The sequence below is a fragment of the Paramisgurnus dabryanus genome, chromosome 5 (genome assembly GCF_030506205.2).
Source record: "Paramisgurnus dabryanus chromosome 5, PD_genome_1.1, whole genome shotgun sequence".
Lineage (NCBI taxonomy): Eukaryota > Metazoa > Chordata > Actinopteri > Cypriniformes > Cobitidae > Paramisgurnus > Paramisgurnus dabryanus.
The window spans coordinates 46,639,602-46,654,248 of NC_133341.1; the positions used below are offsets into that span (position 1 = coordinate 46,639,602).

Genomic DNA, 14,647 nt, shown 5'->3' on the forward strand with positions numbered 1-14,647 from the left:
TTTGTAGGACAGCTGGGATGTTTTGTTTTTATTAGCAGGCTTTTATGATGCAGTTTATCCAGTCTGTTTGCCATGAGGTGTGCAGTTTTGTTAGGCCAGTGCGACTTTGACACTTCAGTGTTTGTGACTGAAAACATTTGAGGTGAGAAATTCTTAGGATTTGAGTTTATGTAGGAATATGACAATTAAGCAGCAGTATAAGGTTTTTTTGTCAAATGGCTTTCTAAATGTTTTTTTTAAGTTTGACTTTTTTATATAAGTTCAATAGAGTAAATATGTGTGTGTTTATGATATCTTTGTCATATACGTATTTAACATTTTGGGCAGGTCTGCAGTTACAATAATGCTGAGACAACCCAAACTATTTAAAAATGTATTTCATCACCTTATTGTTGTGAACAGTGAGAGTGAGTACAGATTTTCTCTCTCTCTCTCTCTCTCTCTCTCTCTCTCTCTCTCTCTCTCTCTCTCTCTCTCTCTCTCTCTCTCTCTCTCTCTCTCTCTCTCTCTCTCTCTCTCTCTCTCTCTCTCTCTCTCTCTCTCTCTCTCTCTCTCAGCAGCGCTGCAGTAACGCGACTCAACAGAACACCGTGCTGCTGTCTCCCTCCGCGTGTCCTCACAAAATAAACGCACACTGGATTATTAAATTCGGACAAACATCTGGACTAACACACTCGTATTGAACGCAAACGCACGAGAGTTTATTCAGGATGGATTCAATACGACGGGTGCCAACAAGGATGAAGAACAGAATGTCAGAAACGACTTTAGGAGCTGAGAGAGAGCATTTTGAGAAACAGCAGGTATGTTTATTAGATATGTTTAATGAAATAGTATCGTGTGAATGTTGCTATGCTAGCAGTAGCGATGTTTAAACGACATTAAACGGTATTTGGTGAAACCGGCGCGTCCTCATTGTGGATGCACGATTACAAACACGCAACTCAATTGCGCATCGACAGAAAATGTCGGCCGTTGCGAGTGTATTATAGTGTTTTTGTTATTGTTTCTAACATTGTCGTATTTAACATTACTGAGTTTCTTTCGGAAACAAGCTTTAGCGACCGGTTAGACTCGTTTTGGCACGAGATAAGGTCGCATTCGGAACTCGTTACACCTGTCCGCGAGACTTCGTCACCTGCGCCGATACAAAGTTGCACGCGAGGGATGTTTAGCGGCACTCATTCAAATCGACAGTGACCTTTTCCATTAGCCAAACTTGTTTGTTTATGCGTTTCGCTTGATATGTAAGGATTATCTAATTTTATGATTTAAGTCAAATAAATAAGCGATGTAATAACTATAAACACATACTTCTTAGATTTGTAAATGTGACGCTCTGTGCCTCTGAAAACCCAGCTGAAGTCATTTTTACGTTTTCTACGTAAAAAGTGAAGAACATTTTGTGAGAAATAACGTTGATATCTTTAATATTGACTGTGTAAAATAATTTCTAAAATTGAATTCAGTGACTGAAATCATACTTTGATGCTCACAATCTCATAATTAGCGTACATTAAGACTTTAGCCTTGGATTTCACTGACAGGATGAGGATCACAAATATGACGTTTGCTTACTGAGAAAATGATGTCACTGTCACTTTAAATCCCAATGCCAATGTTGTTAGACGATAAGTAATTCGTGTAATGTAACATGACTCTGCTAAAAATCACAACAGTTAAGTTTTTATACCGGTGGTTTGTTCAGTACTGTCTTTTGTACTGTAAAGCATTGATTCCCTTATGATTTGGTCTTCCTAGTTATCCTACCTAATAATAAAGAGTCCTATAGTAGGCATGTTTTAGGATGTACAGGCCTTTATATAGTTTAACTGAATAGACTTTATTTGTACATAAGGGCTGATCTGGGATGTCACGTACAGTAACATAACACAATATGAAGTGAAAAAATGAAGTGAAAGTGATGCTATAGTGCTATAATATAAACATATTGTAAAATGTATATCAGCTGATTCTCCAGTGCTTACATATCTGTATGTAAACTGGGATATGACCAGCTGACTTCAATGTGTTTAATAGGTCTGATAACTGCACATTTTTATATTAAGATAACAAGATAATATACATTGCATTTGGAAAAAGACAGTTTGTAGTAATCTAGTTTTATTATGGCTGCTTAAATAAAATTGGCCATGTGAGAAGAGGAATCATTATATATTAAATCATTAGAAAAGCCACATGATCTTTAAAGGTCTCTGTGTTTCAGGGTTGCGCAGGTCTATCAGCCTGGTTTGGCAGGTTCTTGTTACCTCAGCTGTGGTGTGTACGCTTGTCAATGCATATCTTTGTTGAAATGATCAAGGGTTGGGCTTCCTTTATGAAAGTTATAATGGTAGTTGTATCGCATATCTTTTTTAAGTTACATTAAATCAGTTTTTTTGAATACATTACGCTACCGTTAAGGCATTCCGGCTATTTGACCTGGATTTGTAGTGTTTTGAAAGCAAATGAAATGCTTACACATAACACAGCAGAAATAATTTTAACCTGTAGGCAATGCAATATATTAGCTTTTCTAGCTGCAAGGTCAAATATGCCACATACTAGTGTTGTGTGTTTACTTTACAGCTCTGCGTGTTGGGTGTCGGTTTGTCGTAAGCTCCCACGTGTGTTGGGTCGCCCTGCATTGATGAATGTTGCCAGGCAACCCGTTACCTTTGTGTTCACACGGTGTAAAGCAAGTGTCCAAAGGCTGTAGGCTGTTGGTATGGACATTTTTGACGCTGTGCATGCAGATAAGAGGCTTTTATGTTCTCCAGATTTCAACATCAACTATCTGATAGCTGACCAAACACAGCCCAAACCTAAAACAAGGGAACATTTGAACTGTCTGTGAAAATTTTATAGACGTTTAACCATAGCATAAAACAATAAATAAATACATGAAAGCAAACACCACTGTTGTAATCACTGTTGACTTTGCTTACATGCTTACATTTTGGAAAAAAAAAACATGTAACGAAATTCAAGTTTATTTCTGCAAGAAGTGAGTTACTTATAGCTGGACTATATCAGGTCTATAGACAGTCAAATGAATGCTTTTGATATTGGGTCTGTGATTGGCCAGATCACTAACAGTTTTTTATGGGTATTTATTACACGGCTTGTTGGAATACTTGAGTCCGATTGGCCAGTCGCAGCATTTGCAGGTTTGTTATTCCCAGATTACAACCGCTCAAAACTAATAACACACAGTAACCAGGATGCTGCAGATCATTTTGACAGGTAGAGTTTAATATTTCACAAATTTAAATATATGTTATTAACAGACATAATTATATCACATTTTATTATTTTTATAAATTATTAAACCAAATTACAGGGCGGTTTCCCGAACAGGGATACATCAGTGCCCTCTGTTTTGCCTCAAAATGCACACAAGTAATGTTTTTAGCAAAGCATGTTTGTTAAAACTAGCTATATTTCCTAACTAAACTAAGGTCTAGTCCTGTTTTAAGCTAATCCCTGTCTGGGAAACCACCCCAATGTGTTTGTGACATTTGAACGTCTTGTCTTATCTTAAAACCGAAAGTAAACCGTTTTTTTCTCGCGGAAGGTCTGCATTTGTTAAATAAGCAAATAAAATATTTAAAATCAATGTTTAATGATCCTTACCTTTCATATGAGGTAAGTAGTTGTGTAATAAGCAGGATAGTGTACAGGCAGCCGGTTGTTATTATGAAATAACCCTGTGTGATACAAGATCATGCTGTCGGGGCTTATTTCTGAGATAACAACCGTTTGCCTGTACATATCCCTTACTTAGAATACTTCCACGTTATACGTCACATCTTCTGAATCATTTTCTTTTTGTTGATAAGAATTTTTGGAAAATTTTGTGATTTCAACTTTTTAAAGATACAGTATTATCAGACAACTTCAGAAGAGATTACACCCTGTGTCCGTCTTAACTTTTTACTCAATGGCTTCTAAATAGAGAAATGTCACCGGGCATTTGTGTTCCTTAATTAAATCAATTACCCGCTTCCCTCAGTTTTTCAGCTTTTATACACATAAGTTTTATGCATATTTGCTTATGTCTATGTGGTAGAAGTAGTATTAACAAATAGCATTACACAATACATAATGTTTTAATGATTCATTGTAATAGGTCTCGGGTGTTGTAGTAGGCTAATTCATTTCTCAAAGTACAAAGCCTGTTCTTCTGCCCAGAATATGACAAACTGGTCTTGCAACTTGGCTATAGATGTGGAGGAAGAGGTCAGATGAAACCGAATAGAGAGTTTGGTTTATCTTACCCCTCGGTTTCACACGGTCGTCCTTTCTCATTCAGTAGGTCATACCGTGCCATCCCTTTCACTGAGAACAGGAAAGACAAAACCAGACCTGGCTCAGGTTTCTGTCGGTGTGCAATGGCTTTCGTATTTTGTTATTCTGATAAATAAAACCAGGAGATAAGTTTTTTTTTAAGAAACAAAGCGAGATCATTGATTTTATATAGACTTAGTTGATTAGTTTATCATTGGTTTAGTATTAGTTGATATCATGTAGTTTTTATTTAGTGAACATTTTACTTGTTTCTATAGACCAATTTAGAGTAGACGTCACAGTTACGTCACTGCAAGCTGCGCGCGCAATGCGGTTGCAGAAAAACAGTGGAAATGATTAAGACACCAGTGAAAAGAGCAAGATAACTCACTGGAAAATGTCATGTTGTGCTGTTAAGTGTCAGAATAAGAATGCCAAAAAAGATGGCTTTCATTTTTATAGAATACCATCGTCAAAGACATCATTTGAAGATAAACGTAGGTGTTTATGATTACAATAAGCCCTTAAACGGACAGAATGGAGCAAGGAAATCATCTGGAAATCTTTTAATAATTAGAATAGAAAATAAGTAGAGAAGATGTCCGGTGTTCTGTCGAAGTCTGTTCCCTCCATGTGTTTCTTATAGCGTTTTTATCACGTTACAATTATAATTTAATAAGGAAGAAATAATAAAAAACAGGAAAATTATGAAATATTTAATAAACGTTATTATATATAATACATAATAGAATTGCTTTTACATGTACTTTAGCGATTCAGACTGTAAAAATATTTGATTTAGCAAAAAAGAACAATACATATACATTACATACATGCATATCAGTAGCCAAGCCATTTAAACTTTTGATCTATCTAAAAAAATAAACGTAATGTGATTAAAACGCTATAAGAAACATTGCACTAAAGGGAAACATAAAGGAATCAGACTTCGACAGAACACCGGATCCATAAAAATCACGGTTTAATGCTAAAACACTTCACAACCCTACTGCGGAGCAGTCACTTTCTGCAACCAGTTTGGCTCCGCCCACAAAAAACGTCATCTCTGTTTGCAAACACGAAATTGGTCTATATTTTTGGCCAAGGCACCCTTTGCGTTTTCACAAGCAAGTGCCAAAGCACAATACATGATTAGATGTTGAATACTTATTGTTATTAAAAGGACACTCGACTTTATGCTCATTTTCCAGCTCTCCTAGAATTAAACATTAGATTTTTACCATTTTGGAATCCATTCAGCTGATCTCTGGGTCTGGTGGTACCACTTTTAGCATAGCTTAGCACAATCCATTGAATCTGATTAGACCATTAGCATCGCGCAAAAAAAATAACCAAAGAGTTTTAATATTTTGCCTATTTAAAACTTGACTCTTCTGTGGTAACATTGTATACTAAGATGACGGAAAATTAAAAGTTGCGATTTTCTAGACACATATGGCTAGAAAGGACAGTAGCCCTCCAGGACTCGGGGTTTCCCACCCCTGGCTTACAGGAATCAGATCTAGTTTTGAAGGTGCCGTTTTCGTGATCTAAATTTTCAAACTTTAGTTAGTTTGTAATGTTGCTCTTTTACCTGCAAAATGATAAAGCTCAAAGTTGGATGCCAGGTGATATATTTTCTTTAACAGAATTCGTTTTACTACAGAAAACAGCTGGTTTGGACTACAGCCCTCTACTTCCCAGTTAGATGAAGACAATATTCTGAATTTTTGACTAACCTCCGCCTACAGGAATACGCCAAAAAAGGCAGTGACCATGTTGCGCTTTCACAGAGAAGACGAAAAGTTGCATTAGTATAATATTTTTGTCGCCTTGCCATTGAGATGCTGTTATTTCATCCTAGAGTCAAATCTCCTTTGTTTGGCCTTTGCTGAGGACAGCTTCCTTAATCTGGCGTTACCGCTCCGGATAGCGTGCACTAAGCTATTGTTGTCGAATCACAGCACACTGTACAAGTTACACAATCACAATGTCGTTATATATTTCTGAAAGAGTGTATACATCTAGGACAACATGAAGGCTGGTACATTATGAGATAATTTTCATATTTTGGAGAACTGTTTCTTTAAATGTGGTGAAAGTCCTTCACTTGTTCAGACAGCTATCATGCTAAAGCTAGTCTCGCGTTGCTAGAACTTTATACTAAGGTTTGGTAACATTGGCTGCTTTAAAAGACCATATGACTGACACGTAAAGCAACCAGTTGTGTTTTTCTTTGTGCCATGTCATGTTAAAGCAACACCAAAGAGTTTTTTTTACCTTAAAATAACGCTTCCAAAACAGTTTCAGTCGTTCATCCACTCTAAACAGGGTGAACAGCACTTTCACATTCGCTTTGCAGCCCTCTATCGACCAAAACCGCACTAAAGAAGTTTCCAAACGTCGGGTAGTGGTCCTGTAGTCCGAGTGAATACTACAAAAACTTGCTTTACGGCAGACCTACAATCCAATCAGAGCCAGCTATGCCTCAGTATTTATGACAGTGGTAATGAACAATTACGCTTCTAACCTGTAGGGGGAGCAAAGAGCCAGAGTTCTTTAGTGTTGCTTTAAGGAGCGTGGAATTGTCTCCGCAATAACATATCTAAAGTTTTTTACAACAATGGCAAACACATAAAAATATCTCTTTTAGATTCCACTAACTGCATCAAGCAAAACTCTTGGACGGCTTTTTAAACTATTTATGCTGTAAACCCTGCATACTTTTAAATTTTGCGTTTTTTCAATCTTGATCATGAAGCATACTGTAAGCGATGTAATCATGAGCTTTCTTATTCGATCAGATGTCTTTGTGTTGTTTCTAGGTGGACTGTGTTGTTTCTAACACACACGTATGGTGGAAGTCCTGTATATTTTAACCAATCAAAGAACCACTTCGAATCTGCTGAAGTGTTTCTAGTTAATTGTGTCGTATGCGTCAAATGTTCAGCCAACAGTCCGAGACCATGCTAACGCAGCAATCATTAAGGGATAGTTTTTCGTGTCTTTCCCAACTTGTGATATTTGTGCTTTGTGTTAGTGGTTTCTGTGAAGTTTCAGAAGGAACCCAGCACATTTGAGTTTTTCCCATGACCTTCACCGTCACATGTGTAATGTAGCGACCGTCTGTTGAATTAAGCTGATAAAAACCAACAGTAAACTGGAAACAGATTTCAGACATATTTCCTCTGTCACATCTATCACTTTAAACATGTACCTGACAGGGATCAACATGCTCACAGATGAGTAAAAATGAGCAGGTACTGTAGAGGAAGGTGTCTTGTATCACCTGAAGGAGAAGTGAGTGAGATACCAAAGTCATAAGAGTATCTCTCTCTTTCTCTCTCTCTGGCAGTTTCCTCTGTCTGTATCTGATCAAATGTCACTTTTACAGAGCAAATACCAGACACGTCACGTTTTGTTAAAGCAGTATACAAGTCACCGATTTACACCCACTTTATGGTTTGCTAACATGCATCAGATGGGATGGGAAACATGAAGTTGTGTTTGTTGTATCTCTTATCAAATAAGCCATATAATAAAGCTTTGAATATACTTCAATATACATTGACCTTTTTAATAGGAGTGTACCGTGTAAACACACTTGTTTTTTTAGATCTATTATTAGTGTTGTGCAATTGCACCATGTTTTGCTCAAGTAGAGGATAATACAAAATCCAAACTAGACAGAGAAATGCAACTTGAGATAAAGCTGCCTGTGGATTTAGCATTTATCTGTTATCTGTTTCCTATTTATTACTTGGACTACAGTGGCCCGCCAAAGTCAGATATTTGATGTTGTGCCGTCATTTTTTTTAAACTAACTTTATTGATTAATCACCTTGATATTGTAATTATGATGATTATTATTGCCAATTCATAGATTTTATTTTGAAGTTTTGAATGTTTTCTGTGAAGCACCTGCATAGAAAATTCAAAAAATCCTTAACTAAATAAAATAATGTAAATAACAAATAATTATAGAAGTTTTGTTAGTAAAAAATCCAAAATGAATGGCTGAAGTACACGTCAACCTACTAATTTGGTGCCAAAACATACTAATAAAATGTACGGAAATTGACTCGTTTTTAATTCATTTGATTAATTGCAGCCCTAGTTCACAGTAAATTTGTATTTTTATTCAAATGTAATTACTCTAACTTGTTGTTTCATTGTTGCTCTATTATTCACAGTCCATTGTCATCCTTGCTTAAGCTCATGAGCAATGTGCACTTCACAAACACGTACTGTATAAGTACACACAATCGCACTCCTGCTTTGACTTTTGTATTTGAAACGCAGACACGCGAACCGCTGTCTACTCCATTCAGTAAGCGAGAAGCAATGCATTCACTTTACCATACGGCAGCTAACTCGTGAATAAATTAGTGTAAAGGGCTCATTATAGTTGTGCGTAAGTCTTACGGCGTAGCGTCAGTTTTCATTTATACTTCTGTATCACTGTCCGCATCGACATGCAATTACACGTGCAGATCGCTAGAAGGCAGTATCCATGCATGTAACCACAGAAACAGCCAAAGAGGCAGCAGCTTTGCCCATAAACCCACAAACAAAGAAGAAGCAGCAGCTTGTTGTGTATGTTTTGAGAAGACGAACAGTGATGGAGGTAAAAAGACAGTGACACTTGTTGCATTTTACTCAACTTGGCCCATCTTTGTTGTGGGTGGCAGTGGTTCAAAGGTTCATGTAGGTTGTCTAGTCTACAAATCGGAAGATTGGTGGTTCAATCCCCAGTTCCAAGTGTTGAGGTGTCCTTGAGCAAGACACCTAACCCAAGCTGCACCCGACGAGCTGGATGGCGCCTTGTATGGCTGACACTGCCGTTGGTGTATGAATGTGTGAGTGAGTGGGTGAATGTGAGGAAATGTATGTAAAGCGCTTTTGATGGCCATAGGTCTATGAAAAGTGCTATATAAATGCAGTCGATTTACCATTTGTCCTCACAATCGCAAACGAAAATGCCTATTAAACAATGCAACACAGTTTTTTTACCTGACTGGAGGGGTTCTACTGGAGCTATACGCCACTTCTGACACTGTCAATCACCACATCCTCCTTTCAACCCTCAAGGGTATGGCTGTCTCTTGTACAGCACTACTGTGGTTCGAGTCTTGCCTCTCAGGTGGGTCATTTAGGGTATCCTGGAGAGGTGACGTCTCTGAACCCCAATGTCTTAATACCGGGGTACCTCAAGGCTCAGTGCTTGGACCACTGCTCTTTTCGATATACATGGCATCCCTGGGTTCTGTCATTCGGAAACATGGCTTTTCCTACCACTGCTATGCAGATGACAAACAACTCTACTTGTCATTCCACCCTGAAGATCCCACGGTTTCTGCCCGCATCTCAGCATGCCTGAGGGACATCTCACTCTGAATAAAGGATCACCATCTCCAGCTGAACCTTGCAAAGACGGGGCTGCTTGTCATATCATCTGACCCTAAGATTCATCACAACCTTTCCATTCAACTAGGTTCTTTGACCATTACACCTTCCAGGACAGCCAGAAACCTGGCCGAGGTCATTGATTGCCCGCTCTTGTAGATTCATCCTCTACAATATTAAGAAAATTAAACCTTTCTTAAATGAGCATGCTAGGCAAGTCCTAGTCCAGGTTCTTGTCCTGTCCAGACTGGACTATTGCAATGTGTTACTGGCCGGACTCCCAGCCTGCACAATCAAACCCCTACAGATGATTCAGAATGCAGCGACCAAGAGTGGTCTTCAATGAACCAAAGAGGGCGCACATCACTCCTGTCTTTGTCAAATTACACTGGTTTCCTATATTGTAGCTGCTCGCATCAAATTCAAAGCTCTGCTCCTGGCCTTTAAAACCACCACTGAGTTAGCACCCCCTTATCTTCACTCACTTATACCGACTTGCATACCCTCTGGATCCCTGCGCTCTGTCACCAAGCGATGACTTGTGGTGCCATCTCAAAAAGGGAAAAAATCACAATTGCATACCTTCTCTGGATCTGTTCCACATCTGTGGATTGATCTACCGGTCATGATATGATCTGCTGACTCTGTAGCTGTCTTTAAGAATCTCTTCCGCCAACACCTCACTTACTAATTCAGAGCTTAATATCTTTATCTATTTTTCATCTTTATCTGTACATTTCCTGTGTAAAAAAATAAAAAATACTAACTAACCCTTGGCTATGTATACTGTGTTAGACTTTACGAAACTAGTTCTATTGCACTTATGTATTGCTGTTGTTGTGTTGCTCTAATTGCTTCTATTGTTTACCTCATTTGTAAGTCACTTTGGACAAAAGCCTCTGTAAATGTCTAAAAAGTCATTACACTTTTGACGAGTCTGGGCACGACATTAGGTGCGAGCGCAGGTAACAACGAAACCATTTAAACAGCTACCCCACACAATGCTTAGTCAGACAGGCACATATACTGTATAATAATACAAGCAGATGCACTAAATGTTTAATTGCCAAAATTGTGCAGCCTTCTGCTGTAGACGATGTGGTTAAAACACTTAAAATGCTGCACAGCTCCCCTTCGTATATGTGCTTTAGCAGCAGTTATATCAGAATTCTCTGAGACTCGCATCAAAACTAAGAACGAACTGACAAACGCACAATAACCCACAAAGACTCTGAACTTGACATTTCGACATCCATGGCAACTAGAAGTTACTTAAAATGACAGCGGATTATTTGAGATTGTAAAATGGAAAGCTCTGTGTTACAAACATGCCTAAAACATAAACCAGTGTTTCAATCTGGAGAGTTTGAAATGCACTTTAAGGAGTGAAAATTATCTGGATTTTTTTAAAGAAAATGGACTAATCCTTTAAGACAAATAGTATTTATTTACTGTAAATGTTTTGTTTCCCGTAAGGTTAAAGTTCACAGGCCACCAATGCAAAAACAGACGGCTCACACAGTCTTCACTTGCAAGATGGTGATCAGATATAATAGAAAATTTAATTATTTACCATCATGGTTTTGAATTCATCACCTACGTTTAACAGAGTAGGGATGGCACGTGTGGCTATGTTTATCTAAACCTTTTATGCAGGTTTGTACAAATTGTCCCACTGCTGATATGCATTCGGTCTATTTTTACTCTTTCCGTTGAACTACATTATAAGATTTTGCACTCGTTGACCATCTGTCTATGATTCAGTGTCAGTGTTTGGCAGCGCTCCTGCCCATTTACTGACAGTCCTCTCTGGGCACAGTCTGCTCTTTGTGTTGCCCCATGCTTTCATTCAGTTTCCTCCGTTCTGTAGCCGAGCATCACTATCTCACCAGCACATTAATGAACCAAAGACTGACAGCTGTTGGATTCAGATGAATGATCGTTACTTTTTCTCGATGCGTTACCTGATTTTCTTCACTCCATTTGTTACTGTGTATCCTCCGCTATCCTTACATATAAGTGAGTTTGCAGTCTGGCACCCTTCGGACTCGGCATGCCAGCGCTGTCAGTAATGTCAGTTATGCAGTTAAATACATTTAAACAAGTTTGAGAAATTGCAGCTGTCACAGAGATTTAAAACCGACGACTCGATAACTTAAGATAATTTTAAGGAGATTGTAAGTGTAGTTTACCGTGAAGTGTGTGTGTTGCATTAAGAGTTAATTGTTTTGATGTGCATTTAATGATAAATGTGATATCATCATTGTTTGTATTATTTGAAGGTTCACATTAACATAATTTTTTTTCATAAAAGCTTGTTGTAACAGTGTGAAAGTGTCTGTTAAGCTCATCTGATCAAGTGAGCCAATCAGATGGTAACAGAAAGAAATACAATTTTGATTCAAACATTAACTATTTTTGTTTCACATGTTGCACACGTAACACATGTAAGCAAATTCATTTTTTATATTTCTTTCATTTCCTCTCACATTACTTGCATTTTATTATTTTATCAGTTGTAAATATTTAGGTTAGTTTAGTTTTAAAGGTGCATTGTGTAACTTTTAAGAAGGATCTCTTGTATTGACAGAACTGTAACTACAGTGGTTTCCACAGATCTGAAATATACTGTACTTGTGGTGGTAGCCAGTCATGGTCATTACCCACCGACAAAAATGATCTACTATACGTGTGACAAACTACTAGTAATGCGTGACACAACCCAAAACTTCAATTTATTGAAAATGTATATTCATTTTACATTATATTTTCTAAATCCAACCATCCCAAACTCTCTTTGTCTTCTTTTTGGCATGAACAAAGCTGACACTGTTTGTAAAAGCACCATAAAAATACTGTTTTTGCACTGATATATGAAGCAATACTTGTGGAGATGATGAAAGGTGCACAAAGATTCAAACTATTGAATACAATAATATGTATATGATAGTGGTGTAATGATACATCGATATGGATCGATACATCGGTTATATTTCTAACGGTACGGTGCATCGGGTGCAACGTAAAATATTGAAATGAAGTACCTTTCTTTTGACACTCTCTACGTCCTCATACCTTGGCGTAACGTCCATCTATGCATTTCCACCAAAGCACGCATTTTCGTTTATTTTCGTCAGCTAGTGTCAGCAAATGAATGCGATAGCAGCAACAAAGCGGCGTAGCAGCGAAAGCGACAGAAGACAAGTGTGTCTTTAGCCCTGCAGGTAAAATTTTCCTTATAAAACGCAGTGTCTTTTCTACAGTGAAATAATGTTTTTAATCTCTAAAAAGACCACCGCTGCACTTGTTTTACTGTTAGATCTGAAGTTGTGTGAGAGATCAAATGGTTAAGTTTAACAGCTTTATTTTTGTATTAATTTCTTTTTCTTTTTAATTTGTTTTTCTACTACCTCTGTGATTGTCACTATTGCACATTTTGGCACAAAATACTGAAAGACTTTGACTGTTGCCATCATAAGCTTGATTTTGTGGGACATTTTGCCCCTCATCATTACAGAGATTCTGCAATTTTCAAAGAGTTTAATTAAACATTCTTGCTATACATTTTGGTTGCATTTGTAAGTTATTAAAAATGTAACTGCTTAACTAGGCACGTAAAATAAAAATATAGATAAATTAATCGAATCGTGATTGCATCGAAGAAGGGTTTGATGTATTGGCAAAAATCGCTGTTGGAGAAAATTTATATTGTATCACATCGTAATGAAATGTCTGTTTCAAACCCCTAGTATATGATGCACAATATAGGTCTATAGTTTATAAATTGTGATGTAGCTTTACTTTCTATTAGATTAAGCAGAAGCAGGAAAAGTTTCTCTTTCTACTCCTCTCCTCTCTTAATATTGCATGTGCATATTAAAAGCACTTAATTCACTCATTATTTCAGATTCAGAAGTCTACTTGCTGTCTTGGTGATGGGTGACTTTACAGCTTTGCATTTTTATATCTTGAGTCAGCTTATCCAATAAGGACTCTTTGCCCGTTTGAGCTATAATTGCTTGTTTAGTGCAATGAGCTTGACATTAGCATTGCCTATTTGCTACCATTTTTGTGCTTTCTGAGCAAACATTTTAGATATAAAAAGACAGTTCATTAATAATAAGAGAAAGAGAGTGCAGCACATGGCCTTGACTTTCAAAACAAGAGCCCGTATACACATAGAAACCGGAGGTGTGCTTGAAACTGCCCAGGCACTTTAGCTAGTTTGTTTCTTGGTCGGCTTTGGTTTTACAGACAATGTTAATCAGACCTGAAGCAATTAAGCTGGGACCGACCCAGACCCGACTGAACATTTAAAATATAGACCTGGAAGCATACGTGTCCCATTTCCTTCCGTAGAGGCCTCTATATGAAGGTATATTTGGTGCAAAACAACTGCACACCTGTGACAGTAAAATTTGTATTTGTAGAGATTATCCACACATGTGTATCAGTAAATTTTAAGTCACAGAGGAAGAGTTGCAAACTTGTAGATTTTTTGTCTTTCCCTCAAATACAACACAACAGTTACACATTCACAAATCCTTCAGTGCAGCTGCACAAATCCCATTTTACAAATCACAGATTAAGAAACTCACAAGCTCACGTTTTTTGCTACAATTGCTGCAGTAAATATGGTGCAAAACCTACTTGAACACCTGCATCAAAATATGTGAAGTCACACACAAATTTTGTACATTCGCAAATCAGTTTGTGCATCTGTGCGATGAGAGTTGCATGTGCGTACATTTTTTTTTTCCACAAATATTTTTTAATTTTTTTTAAATATTTTCTAGCACAAACACAACTACATAAATACAACTGCTTGAATCTGCTGCTACGAGTTTCAAACACTCTTTTTCGTGTGCTCTCTGTTTTGCACCAAATATCTCGAGATAAATGGTGCGAAAGTGATTTGTATACCTGTAGGCTATGGCGAGCACTGTTCAGC

At 37.5% G+C, this 14,647-nt stretch overlaps 1 protein-coding gene across 1 annotated transcript in view; it reads left to right on the plus strand.

Moving 5' to 3' along the window:
• Window positions 1–25: 25 nt before the first annotated feature.
• The window catches only part of hip1rb (huntingtin interacting protein 1 related b), a 54,216-nt gene continuing 39,594 nt past the window's right edge, over window positions 26–14,647 (plus strand). The window contains exons 1-2 of the mRNA XM_065284491.2: window positions 26–142; window positions 561–803. Coding sequence (XP_065140563.1) covers window positions 711–803 — 93 coding nt within the window. The 5' untranslated portion in view covers window positions 26–142; window positions 561–710. The remainder of the gene's footprint in view (window positions 143–560; window positions 804–14,647) is intronic.